A 13,733-nucleotide genomic window follows, 5' to 3' on the forward strand; every position below is an offset into this window, starting at 1 on the left:
AGGATGGTTTTTAGGGCCTTCGAATCGATTCCTACCATATTCCACAGCTCCACAAGATCTGTCATCTCTTAGGATGGTTTTGAGGGCGATGTCCCAAACAACAGCCAACATGGCTCGCAGTTGGGGAAAAAAAAAGGTGATTGTGATGTAACAAAATTGTTCATAACATTGCGTGTAAAGGGCAATTGATATATGTAGTGCCAACATTCGTGCTCATAGAAGTACTAGTAACCACACATTGTGGGCAAACGACACCTTTGGGCTGTGTCCTGCTGTTCTACGCGAACGGTAATGTACCTGTGGGTTAGTTGACTGACAGCTGGCTGTAAGCGAGGCGACGGAGCCCGTCTGACTTGACACTTAAGATTCTTACGTCTGACTGAGTCGCAGTAATCAAGACCATTATCATCGTCATCATCATGGTAATAGCAGTGTACAAGACAAGGGCCTCTGGCTCTGATTCTCCCTTCTGCCCTTTCCATAGTTTCCTTCTTCGTCGTCGTCGTCATGTGGTTGGATATCGTCGTTCTAATGGCCGTGTGGCGGGCTTTCCAGCTTCTCTTTCGGCGGCGAAGGAACAACGCAATCGGCTCGGATGGCGCCCTTAAGCTCAAAGTCGCACGAACGTAAGTTCCTGTTTCGATTTGAGCTTTCGACTTGTGTCCTGTCTCTCTTCCCTCTGTTTGCCTGCGCCGCGCTGCAGAGAAGCATCGAGATTATGGCAAGCGAATCGGTTAACAGAGAGATCACAAACATCGAGATTATCTCCAGCAATTTGGTTAGCGGAGATCCGAGAAGCATTGTGATTGTTGTACATATTTCACAAAGTGTTTCTCGGCATTGAGATTGTTCCACAAAGCGTGAATGACCAGCACCAACATGCCTCCTAGATGACCTTAGGGTTTGCGGCGATCTCCTGTACCAGGCACCGAGTGCCAATGCCGTGTTTTTGATGAGATTGCTTTTCAATGGTTGCATTTGTAGAGGTACTTAGTCTCACAATGAAGGCAAGCACACAATTGGAGAGGAGAATAGCATCGACTCGGAGATGGTGTATACACATGATGTAGTGATTGATGCCACCCAAGGTTGGCGAGTAGTGCAATTTGGCCAAATTGGAGTCGTCACTCCCTCAACCCTTCAACGTTGGCCCAAATATAGGGCTTTGATGAACAGACTTGAAAATATAGGCCATCTCATGGGCTGCATGTTGATACCCTTTGATCCAAGATTGGGGCTCCTAGGCATTTAAAATGTCATCAAATGCAGTTGTTGTCCCTAGTGTCCTGTACACTCAGTAACACTAGGGTTACGGTTTTATTTAGGGTTTCCTACGACGGTTAAGCCATTTACGGGTACATTTTACTACTATAAAAAGATACTTTGTGCCACATTAGCAAATGAGTGTGGCATTATTCATTTTGATCACCTAGAGCATTGTACCCCTCTCTTATTCATTAATAAATCACTTCTTAGTTGTAATTGAGTATCATTGTGCATCAATTAATTCATTTATTATCTTTTATTCTCTATTGATTAATCGCACAATTACTCCACACTTGGGCCAATTGTGCTATCAAAGCCACATATCTCGATTGCCAACACCATCGCTTGTGACCATTCGCCAGCAGCCACATTGCCATTGAGCTCCTCTCGCTCGGCTGGCTGCCCATGAGCCATTGTCCTTGCGCTGGCTCTATTTTCTTTATTGGTTATTGCACATCTAGTGCTGCCACCTCAGCCTGCTCGTTGCTAGGTGCTGCCAATGTCTTCGGTCCGTGTGTCTATCTCATGTCGTAAGAATTCTGCAATCTGCCTCGATTGGCATGCCACATGCAACTTGTGCATAGACACTCTATGCCTTCAGTGTTTCAGATCGTTGCTCTTGCATGGCATGTAGACCTGCACCACTTCTGCTACCACCAAGTAGTAGAAATCTGCTCATCACACCTGCCACATTGCTGCAGAACTTGCCTCGACTCGTTGGTGCCTAAATCAATAGCTCATTTATAATTGACTTGCAGCCTGCCTTGTCGAGTCTCCAATTGACATGTCGCCTACATCACCTCCTGCTTGAAGCGCCGCCTGTTCACACTTGGTGTGCTGATAATCCATGGCCTTGGTCACTGCCTTGTTGAATGCATCTTGCCATGTGTGATGATTGTCCCGTTTTTGTCCACTGATCTTTCAACTCACATGCCGATTGCTTGAGGCTGTGTTCATGACGTGCTTTTTGTCACTTCCAATCCAACATCAAAATAATATGTTGCTTTTATCTTTTGTTAAATTCTAAAAGCCCCATTAAGTCTGCAAAGCTCCCTATTCTTACATGAGCCCCTAATTACCGATCACAAATTTTCCCAAATTTGGGGCTTTTACAAATTTTCTCAATTCAGTCCTAATTCATGCAAAAAATTTGGGGGTTTCCATTAATTTTCCTAAATTAACTCTTGAATTGAAGAAATTTGTTGCCGATCATTCACAATTTTGGGGCTTTTCATCGGATGCCTTCAATTTTGCTTGAGTTTCATTAGCAAATTTGGGGCTTTTCTAAAATTTGGCATTCTTCATCGAAATTAGGTCCAATTCATCAAGAGGCACAATGTTTGGCATCTTTTGGCATCTACTGGGTAAAAAATTCACAAAAATTCTTCAAATTTCTCTTTAAAATTTGGGGATTTTTGACATTCAAGCTCAATTTCACCCAAATTTCATAAACAAATTTGAGGCTTTTCTAAAATTCGACAAATTTCATCAAAATCAAGGGCTTAACTTAACTTGAGGCTCGGCACTGGGCATCAATTGGGTAATAATTTCATCCAATTTCTTCAAATTTTCTTCGATCTTTGGGTAGAATTTAGGGCTATTCCCCAATTTCACCTCCAAGGCACTTATAATTTGGGGCTTATGCCTCAAATCACTTTCTGCAACCTTGAGGTGTGCAAATAACATATTGTTTGGCATCCTGGTCCTGTTTTTCCTCGACGTTGAGAAAAAATTCTATTACTTGAGAGTATTTATTGAATGAATCTTCTCAAATTCTTATGTTCCCATTCTGGAGTATTCTCAATCATTAATCCTTGATTTCAGTATATCGCCAATTATTGCCTTGTTTAAATAATATTTTCTTTCAATAAAGATATTATTTTTAGCATATTTTCCTCTCTCCTAAATAGGAAAACAACAAGAGAATTTTTTTTTTCATATGCTAGGTATGCTTGGCGTCAATGACAAGCTTGATGGCACCAATTATTCTATGTGGGCATGTATGATGTGACATGTTTTGGTTGCAAAGAATTTACGCCATATTGTAAATGGCATCGAGTGAAGGTGGGTTTCTCCAAACATTGGCACTACCTCTAGCCTCCTATTGAGAGGTGGCTCTTATGATGCTGAATCATATTCCTTTTCCACATCGCCTCCCACTTAAGAGCAAATTCGATGGGATGGCCTTGATGCCCAAGTGTATGCCTTAGTCACTCTATCCATGAAGAGGTAAAATTCCACACTTCAATCAGGCAAGATGGCCAAGGATGCATAATATCAACTTGCTTCCTTATATCAAGTGTGCAATGGAGCGTGAGTTGCTTACTTGCATAAGCAACTAGAAGACACTATTATGGAAGGAGGTAATGTGGATGCTAATCTCACTGGCATCAAAGATTTTCAAGAGCAATGTTGAATATTGATGAAGTAGTCATAGATAAACAACTTGTTTCAATTACTCTTAATGGTCTACTTGAATCTTATCAAGGTTTTGCTACCACTTTATGATTGGTAACTATGGGCAGTTAATTTATGTTGCGAATAATGAACAAAAACTCATAACTCAGGTGCCAAAAAAAGAAATGCACAATAATAATGCGACCAGCCCACAGTATAAGCGCAGACTCACTCATGAGCTGGATAATCTGCTAACACCGATATCTAATCCAACTGAAGAACTTGGAGTACTCTGCCAATCTGGAAGAACATCTGCCTAATAGCCAAAACTGTTCCCAAATCTGTAGGTAAGAAATCTAGCATTTAACTGACTCCGTATTCTGTCCAAAAGATCTACTGGCAGGGCAATTCCAAATTAGACATTGAATTGGCTCTGTTGGCTGTGAGTATCTTAGACAATGAGGTGAGGCAATCGGCACTTCTCATTTTAGAGCATGTTGATGTTGTTCTTTTAAGAGAAATAATTACAGTATTTTGTTTAATAGGTGTCTTCTGATACTCTAATGTAGGAGACAAGTTAGCTTAGTGTGACCCTGATAATCTTTGCTTGCAAGTGCAATCTTTGATAATCAGAGCTTTGTTAACAGAGTACTTTTCCAACCAGGTTTCGGGCTGTTTATGGGGGAAACATTTGTCAGGCCTTGCGCATTCCTGATACTGGTCGGCGGGGCCATCAAGTCATTGATGCACTTCTTATAACAGATAGGCATGGATTTTGGGATCCAATGCCTTCTTGGACTTCTGTGTTTGTTTGTTGGACATGTCAATTTTCTTGCTGAAGATATTATTTTCTTGTAGCAGAGAACTATTCATTTTCGGGATTCAGAATTCATCAGGTGTTATAAGAGTTGCTAGTGATGATTGTTGGGTAGAGACGGACTCTGCAGGGAATTCGTCAACTCTTCCAAATGCAGTGAGTAATCAAATTTTCCTTGATATGTTTTGTGCTTTTGATCATTACTACTAATGTTATAGAATGCTCCTGAAGGAACAACACATGATTATTCTTAGTCAAGAGTTTGCTCAAGCTTTTTTATGGCAGAGGGCTGCAAAAAATGGGAAAGTTAATCAGGGTGAGTGCTTAAACCATGCAAAAGAAAATCAATATGTGACAATAGGACAGTGATGGCGTAGTTCTTCCTTTCTGTCCCTTGTGTCAAGGATGAAAATGTACTTCGTCAGGTGCCAAAGTGATTACTCTCCTCTGATGTGGCATACTTCATTCCAAGAAACTGAAGCCAGTCCCTTGCTTGTTTTGTTCTCATTTTCAGCTGTTGCTTTGATGTTTGAATTTTGGTCTTTTTCCCAGCTATACTTTTGAAGATCACTTGAATAATGCTTTTTACTTTGAACTTTTCTGGACTTCTGAAACCGATCTCCCAAAAAAGAGTTTTGAAGTCATGGGTGGATATTGTACTTCTGCAAAGCCTAAATAGAAACGCAGCCTATGCATCATGTTCCTGCTAGACCCATGCATCATTTCCTGCGAAATAGATCAAAATCTTGGGAGGATATTGTACTTTTGCAAAACCCAAACAGAACATTTAATTGAGGCCTATGCATGAACATGCTAATCTTGCAGCAATATGTCCATGTATCTCAAAAACAGGAATGAAGAAAAATGGTCAAGCACATATATAAATTCCATTTTATCATTGAGAACTTCCCCTTTAATATCTTGTCCTTGTCCCCAGTCCTTCATGGCTGTGAGTTAGATAGGATTTCCCCATAGCATTGTACCCTTGACACATATAGCTGTCAGAGTGCAGCGGTGCGGAAGCGTAGGACCGAGAGAGAGAGAACGCAGAGAGAAGAGAGAGAAAGAGACAGTGGAAGATGAAGATCTGCTGTATAAAGTGTGCTGAATACAAAGATTTGCAGATATATACACGGGCGCAGTGTGCTGGACTGCATGTCTCCACCTTGACGATGCAACCTGCTGTTCACCTCGAAGTCCGCTGCAGTCTGCACTGTCTCCTGTTTGAAATCTGCGAACAGAGACGGAATCTGCGCGTGCCAACAGTTTGTAATCTGCGGGCAGAGAAGTGTAGGAGACTGCTGAAGTCCTTGGCTATTTATAGCTAGAAAACAGGTCGAAAAACAGGGCAGGTCGGCTGGACTGCAGGCAGTCGGACTGCCACGTGGCAGTCCGACTGGACTGTGCAGTCCCGGTGAGGCACTGATCTCTAACACCCCCTCTCAGAGCCTGGGCGGGGCAGAAGCCTGAGGGATCTGGAATGTCTCCGAAGTAGAGCCTGGGGAAGTGCCTTCGTAAACAAATCTGCAAGATTGTCCTCCGTCTTGCAGTACTCCACAGTGATGGTCTCATCCAGAAGCTTCTCTCTGATGAAGTGGTACTGGATCTCTATGTGCTTCGTCCGGGCATGAAAAACAGGATTCCGTGCCAAGGCAATGCAACTCTCATTGTCACATTGCAGCAAAGTAGGACGAGTCTGGGGGTACCCAAGCTCCTCCAACAATCTCTGAAGCCACACAGCCTCACATGTGGTGGAAGACGCGGCCCGATACTCCTCAGTAGACGAAAGGGCTACCGTGGGCTGCTTCTTGCTACTCCATGAGATAACACTGGCGCCCAAGGTAAAACAGTAATCTGTAGTAGACCGCCTGTGGTCCACATCACCGGCCCAATCCGAGTCGCTCCAACCTGCAAGTACAAGATCTGAACCATCTGTCCCTGCGGGATAATGAATCCCTAAATCAGATGTCCCCTTAAATACCGAAGTATCCTCTGAGCAGCCTGCCAATGCACCGTCTGAGGTTCACTCATGAACCCTGCCAAGAGCCCAACAGCAAAACAAAGATCAACAGGAGTGTTGAGGAGCCAAATCAATGATCCAATCAATTGACGATAGCGGGAAGCATCCGCCATAGGAGAAGCTGAATGGGAAGTGGCCTTCCAGTTCGGATCCATAGGAGTAGAAAGGGGCCGACAATCCTCCATCGCAAAAGAAACCAAGAGCTCTTGTACATATCTCTGCTGAGAGATAAAGATCCCCCTCTGAGATTGATAAATCTCATGGCCCAAAAAGAAATGGAGTAGACCCAAGTCCGTCATCTCGAACGTCCGATGTAAAGCTGACTTCGTCTCTTGGACCTACTGTGCATGATCACCTGTGACAATCAAATCATCAACATACAACACAAAAAACTCACAACCATCCTCGGAAGTGTGAACATAAAGCTGTGGATCGGCCTTAGAACACCGATATCCCAATTGTGGTGATTGAAGGAACGAATCAATCTTCTCGTTTCATGCACACGGAGCCTGCTTGAGGCCATACAAGGCCTTCTTCAACCTGTAGACTTTCCCATGTGAAGATTCAAAGCCAGGAGGTTGCTCAACATAGATTTCCTCCTTCAAATCACCATTGAGGAAGGCCGACTTCACATCCAACTGGTAAACAGGCCATCTCCTATGGCCAGCCAAGGCAAAAACAGCTCTAATGGTCGCCATACGAGCAGTGGGGGCAAAAGTATCATGACAATCAATCCCTGGGCACTGTGCAAAACCTTTAGCAACAAGGCGAGCCTTGTGCTTATCCAAAGAACCATTGCTAAGGTATTTGGTCTTGAAGACCCATTTGACGCCAATCACCTTCTTATTCGGGGGGCGGGGCATGAGTGACCAAGTGGCATTCCTCTCAATAGCCTCCAACTCGGCTTCCATAGCTTTCTTCCATGGTGCGGACTGTAAAGCCTCCTTCGCGGAGGTGGGCTCTCGATCCTGCATAACACGGGTCATTAAACAATAGTTAGAGCAAACAAGCTTCGTAGAATGTGCCTGGTGCCTCCGTGACCGCTGCGGACCATCCTGCGGTCCCCACTCCTCAAGAACCCCCTCGATCCCTGAATTACAGAGTGTGTCATAGGCCCATCGAGGAGGAGGCCGAACCTCCCCTCGTCTCTCTCTATCAGCTGAAAACTTTGGAATATCCACCGGTGGTAACTTCTTAGGGGTGACCGGTGGAACAGTAGACTCTGTGTCAGAAACAGAATCATAATCAAAAGGCACGGGCTCCAATGGAACTGTAGCAGGAGCCCAACTCTCCCCTGGATCTCCAAGAACGGGATGCTCCTCACCTGTTGATATGGCTGGAGCCTCCACAAACCGCACATCTCGACTAGTGTACACATCCCGCTTGATGGGATCATACAATCGATAGCCTTGGGATTGGGAGTTGTAGCCAACAAATACCTGTCTTCGGGAAGCTGCTTCAAATTTATCACAGTGAGCCTTGGGAATGTGAACATAGGCATCACACCCAAAGACCCAAAGTAAGAAACATCGGGCTTAGTCCCAAAGTAAGCCTCAAAAGGGGTCATCCCATCAACGGCCAAAGTGGGGGATTGATTAAGGATGTGGACTGCAGTAGCCACAGCCTCGGCCCACAGAACCTGAGGGGTCTGTTGGTGCTCCATCATGGTGCGCGCCATCTCGATCACACTGCGGTTTTTCCGTTTAAGAATGCCATTTTCTTGAGGAGTGTTGGTATTGGCAAACTCCTGGTGAATACCTTTATTTGCACAAAACCGAGCAAACTCATTAGAAACAAATTCACCACCCTTGTCGGATCGCAAGGTTTTCAATTTCCGGCCTGATCGGTTCTCCTCAAAGAGAAGCCAATCCTTGAAGTGGGAGAAAGCTTCTGACTTCAATGCTAAGAAATAGGCCCATGTCATCCTCTGTAGTCATCTACGATCAGCATGAAGTACGAGCTCCCACGCAAGGACTCATTCCTCATAGGGCCACAGAGATCCGTAGATACAAGCTCCATCGGTGAAGTAGACCGCCGCGAAGCTGTGTGGGGAATGGCATCCCGATGCTGCTTCCCACGAATGCAGGAGACACATGGCTGCTGGCTCACCACTATATTCGGCAACCCTCGAACAAGCTGTTCACGTGACACCCTCTGAAGATAATCATAGTTGAGGTGACCAAACCGAGCATGCCATAACTCTGACTGTGTCTGAGAGGTAAGAAGAAGAGTAGAGAGGGCGGTGGAAGACTTCAATTTATAGATGCCGTTCTCCTCATATCCGGATGATAGAATCTTCCTTGACCCACGATTAAGGACTTGCATCGAATTACTGTCAAACTCCACCAAAATTCCAAGGGAGCAAATCTTATGAACTGACAGGAGATGATACCCTAATCGTGGTACATGCAAGACCTCTGAGGTATGGGTATCACCACGTCCATCTGGAATAAGCTGCATCTTACCCCGTCTTGCAATAGACATTGAAGAGCTATCTCCAATGAGAATCTGCCCACGCGAGGGTCGCAATTGGGCAACACCATCTAATGAAGGAGTCATGTGTCGGGAGGCACCACTATCAACGATCCACTCTCGAGCCTGGGGAGCCGTCATCGCAGCATCAGAAGCATTTGGTGAAGAGTCCTCAATGACAGCTAGATGAAGAAATGCAGCTGATGAGGGTGCAGCCACCGCTCCAGAATCCTTTGTGTCCTTCTTGTCTTTGTCAGGGCAATCCTTCTTCCAATGGTCAGTCTTTCCACAAATATGACATGTGGATTCTTTGTCCTTGTCCTTGTCCTTGTCCTTCTTTGACTTGTTATCCCCCTTCTTCTTCTTTTGGTCCTTCCCCTTCTTCTGAGAGGCTTGACCTGTTAGCGCCTCCGACTTGGAAGCATTCTGTCCCTTGAGCTGTTCCTCTTGGTCCAAGACCATAGGAACTAACTCTTCCCAACGAAGAGTAGACTCTCGCCCCGAAGCAATAAGGGCAGAGTAGAATGTACCGAATCGTGGCGGCAACTCGGACAAGAGTGTGATCTCCATGTCTTCGGAGGAAATCGGCTTCCCCGCATTCTGAACCTGCATCTGAAGCTGTCTTAGCTTGTTGATGTGCTCCCGTAGCGAAGAAGACTTGTTTACGGCCAAGGTCCGCATCTGAACCTCCAAAGAAACCCGCTTCATAAGGGTCATCCAGTTGTACATCTGATCAAGCTCCAGCCATATCTCTCGAGCCACCGTCAAGTGCTCGATGTGAGCTATCACGGCTATAGTACAAGATAGAAAAAGAAAGGAACGAATCCTGGCATTCAGTTTGTCCCAGTGAGACTGAGCCAACTCCGCACGAGCCTCGGAAGAGAGTTTGGACTCATCTCTTTTCGAGGGCCGGTCGATCTCCTCCTGTATAAGCTTCGCCAAATCATAGGACTCAAGGATGGCCAACATCATGACGCGTCAAATGCGGTAGTTGTCGCCATCGAGCTTCTGATCTGTGGGAAGAGCCGGTAAGACAGGCACCTTCCTGTCCATAATCGTTTGGAACTCCAAGTCAATCTCTGTAGACATCTTCACCTGTGTGAGAGTGCGCTGCGGAAGAGGAAATACGAACACAGAGGGAGAGAGAGAGAGAAAGCAGAAAATAAGGAAGAGAAATCAGCACTGACTGAAATGAATGCTGAATACAAATGGGAAGGCGGAAGGAGACTGATCAGTCCTTGCACGTAGCCCATAGCGTCAGTGAGAGCACCAAATCAGGCTGATGATGACGGCAGCACCACCATGGGGAAGGAGTGTCGGAATCTGCAAGAAGACAAGTGATCAAGTGGGGAGGGGGGCTGCCTATAAATAGGCAAAGGACAAACCCTAACCCTAACCCTAAAATGGGCGCAAACCTTAAAATGCCCTAAAATGGGCGCTCCACAACAGTGACAAAAAAAGTGGCCGGGCAGCCAGTGGCTGCCCACTAAAAGAGGCCAAAAAGAAATACACATCCTAAGATAGCCAATCAAGAGTGACTAGCCTCCCCCATCATAACACATGACAGACATGTCAGGGCCCTAATGTCCTCGTCTGACTCAGACTGAGGCTCACAGGCAGGAGATGACAAGGCATGACAAACATGACTGCTAACACCCCCTCTCAGATCCTGGATGTGGTTGAAGGCCAAGGGAGAAACGGATCCTGGGGTGGCAAGAGGAATGCCAAGGTCGATGAAGTCCGTCGATGTAGATTGCCCCACTGAAGGAGCTCCTCACGATCCTGGGAATCCCCCTCTAAAACACTAGGGACTAGGGAATCCACAGCCGCATCACCGAGATCGTCCCTCTCTGAAAGGGATGGGGGGTACGAGGGAACCATCAGAGGAGAAGGTGGGGGATGGGAAGGAACCTGTGGAATAGAAGGTGCACAAGCGGGAACGGGTGTAGCAATAGACTGCCGCGGAGGACCCTGCATCAAAGAAGGGGAATGGAGCCTGTAAAGCCCGCTCTCCTGCCAACCTGTAGATAAGACAACTCCTGTAAAAGAATCCTCAATAACAACGGCATGTTCGGTGAAGATCACTCGTGTGCCAAGCCTCGTAAGACCATAAACTGAGAGGAGGGGAAGGCCCAAATCCGGAACATGTAGGGCCTGTGAAAAGGAGCTCGAAGGTTGGTCGGTAAACAAAGGCAATGTGCCAACACCACTAATAGGCACCGATAAAATGTCACCAACAGTGACTGAACCCTCTAATGGACGGAGATCCTGTAACAAATCACCTCGGGGAGTCATATGACTCAAAGCACCACTGTCCTTTAACCAAGGCTGCGCAGAAGACACTGCAGCCACGGAAGAAGGATCCTCCTCCAAAGCATGGAGATGAAGGAACACTGACTCATGGGTAACAGTTGGTGTAGAGGTAGAAGAAGGCTCCGATGTAGATCCACCCTTCGCTCCCGGACGAAGGTGAGGGTACTTCTTCCAGCATTTCTCCTCGGGATGTGTCCCTTTCCCACAGTGTGGGCACTTCGGTCTCTCTGAATCTGAGTCAGAGCTTGAAGAACTGTCCTTCTTCTTAGCCTTTGACTTCTTCTTCTTCTTCTGTCCTCCCGAACCTGCAATAAAGGCTCTAGTGGAGTCGGATCCACTAGCACTGACCTCTCTGAGTCGCTCGTCATGCTCCAAGACAAGCGGGGATAGCTCCTCCCATAGAAGCTTCTCACGGGTCCTTGATGTAAGAAGGCTGGTGTAGAAGACATCAAACCGAGGCGATGGCAGCTGAGTCAAAAGAATCATAGCCATGTCTTCAGAAGATATCGTCCGACCGAGGGATGCAAGCTCATCCCTCATATCCTGTAATCTATTGATGTGGTCCTTCATGGAAGGACTATCATCAATAGCGAGCATCCGCAACTTCTTTTCGAGAGATATCCGGTGGGCAAACGTCTTCTGATGGTAGAGAGACGCGAGCTTTCTCCATACGTCTGTTGCAGTCTTCAACCTGTGAATATGAACAAGGACAGAATCTTGCAAACTCAGAAATAGGAAAGATCTGGCTCTAGAATTGAGCCGATCCCATAATGCTGCACGATCCATAGATCTCCCATCTGCGGGATCCACCTTAGGCCGGGGAATAGGAACAGAAACAAGCTCCCAAAGATCAAAGGAGTCCAAGATACACTCCACCTTGCAGGATCATAGAGAAAAGTTGGAGCCATCCAACCGGTCCTCTTTGGGCAGTTGAGGAAGTACGGGTACCTGTACAAGGGGTACCAAAGGCTGCATCTTCGGCCCACTGGAAGAGGCTCACCGAGATACATGAATAGAAGGGGGACGGGAAAGAGGAATAAACTCCGGACGACGGTCCTCGTGATAGAAATCACGCCTCCGTTCAGATGGGTGTCGAGACAAAAGCTCGTCATCTGAGTCATCAAAGCCCGTAAACTGATGAGAAGACATCTTCGATATCTGCAAACGTTAAAACACAACAAGGGAAGGTTGCCGGTGCCGAAACACAAACACCAGAAGCTCTTGAGCTGGCCGCCTTGCACAGAACGCAAGGATGATGTCAAACGCAAGTGCTAACGATGCAATCACCACAGAAAAACAGCCTCCTGCCTCAAAACGCCAGTAAGGAAGATGTCGCCCGGCTGTTGGGGAGGCCGCCTGGCTGAAAACACAAGCAGGAAGAGGTTGTTGATGACGTGGCAGCCATTGGAGAAGGCACCAGCAACAAACGCAAATATTTGGGACCTCTTGGAAGGGCCGCCTTGGCTGTTGGGGATGATGCCAGCAGCAAACGCAAAGATGTGACACCAAAACAGGCCGCCTTGATCAAGAAGATGGTGCAGAAGGTGACGCCTCAGCGGTTGAAGGATATGTCTTGACCAGCAAACGCAAGGTTGTGGGTGTTCTCCCGCGTAAAACTCAGCTCCGTGTACTCTCCTTCGGCTCTGATACCATGTGAGAGTGCGCTGCGGAAGAGGAAATACGAACACGGAGGGAGAGAGAGAGAGAAAGCAGAAAATAAGGAAGAGAAATCTGCACTGACTGAAATGAATGCTGAATACAAACGGGAAGGTAGAAGGAGACTGATCAGTCCCTGCACGCAGCCCACAGCGTCAGTGAGGGCACCAGATCAGGCTGATGATGATGGCAGCACCACCACGGGGGAGGAGTGTCGGAATCTGCAAGAAGACAAGTGATCAAGTGGGGAGGGGGGCTGCCTATAAATAGGCAAAGGACAAACCCTAACCCTAACCCTAAAATGGGTGCAAACCCTAAAAATGCCCTAAAATGGGCGCCCCACAACAGTGACCCAAAAAGTGGCCGGGCAGCCAGTGGCTGCCCACTAAAAGAGGCCAAAAAGAAATACACATCCTAAGATAGCCAGTCAAGAGTGACTAGCCTCCCCCATCATAACACATGACAGACATGTCAGGGCTCCTAATGTCCTCGTCTGACTCAGACTGAGGCTCACAGGCAGGAGATGACAAGGCATGACAAACATGACTGCTAACAGTAATGCCTTCACAAACGCAAAAGCAGCCCCCTCTGACTGTGAAAACTCAGCCTGCTAAGGCGCTTCCGCGTCCTGAAAGTTCTTCACCCGCCGGAGGCGATGAAAAAGCAAAACCTGCACTTGAAAGCTGAAAACTCAAACGTTCTCCTCGTCAAACAGCAGTAAACAGTAGTAAATCCACCACCTAGACTCCTTTCCTGCGCGCCCACGCTCACTTCAGCCTTGTTCCGAGGCGC

General features: G+C 46.7%; 1 protein-coding gene across 2 annotated transcripts in view; it reads left to right on the forward strand.

Moving 5' to 3' along the window:
- The first annotated feature begins 273 nt into the window (after positions 1 to 273).
- LOC148014908 (plasma protein) overlaps positions 274 to 13,733 on the forward strand; it is an 88,885-nt gene continuing 75,425 nt past the window's right edge. The window contains exons 1-4 of one of the 2 annotated variants that reach the window (XM_087665731.1): positions 274 to 422; positions 556 to 626; positions 4,328 to 4,429; positions 4,525 to 4,636. In XM_087665731.1, the coding sequence (XP_087521857.1) occupies positions 420 to 422; positions 556 to 626; positions 4,328 to 4,429; positions 4,525 to 4,636 (288 nt within the window). In that variant the 5' untranslated portion in view covers positions 274 to 419. The other variant, XM_087665730.1, reaches the window with a different exon arrangement.

The sequence above is a fragment of the Lygodium microphyllum genome, chromosome 24 (genome assembly GCF_053477565.2).
Source record: "Lygodium microphyllum isolate KBCC chromosome 24, Lygodium_microphyllum_v1.1.10, whole genome shotgun sequence".
NCBI lineage: Eukaryota > Viridiplantae > Streptophyta > Polypodiopsida > Schizaeales > Lygodiaceae > Lygodium > Lygodium microphyllum.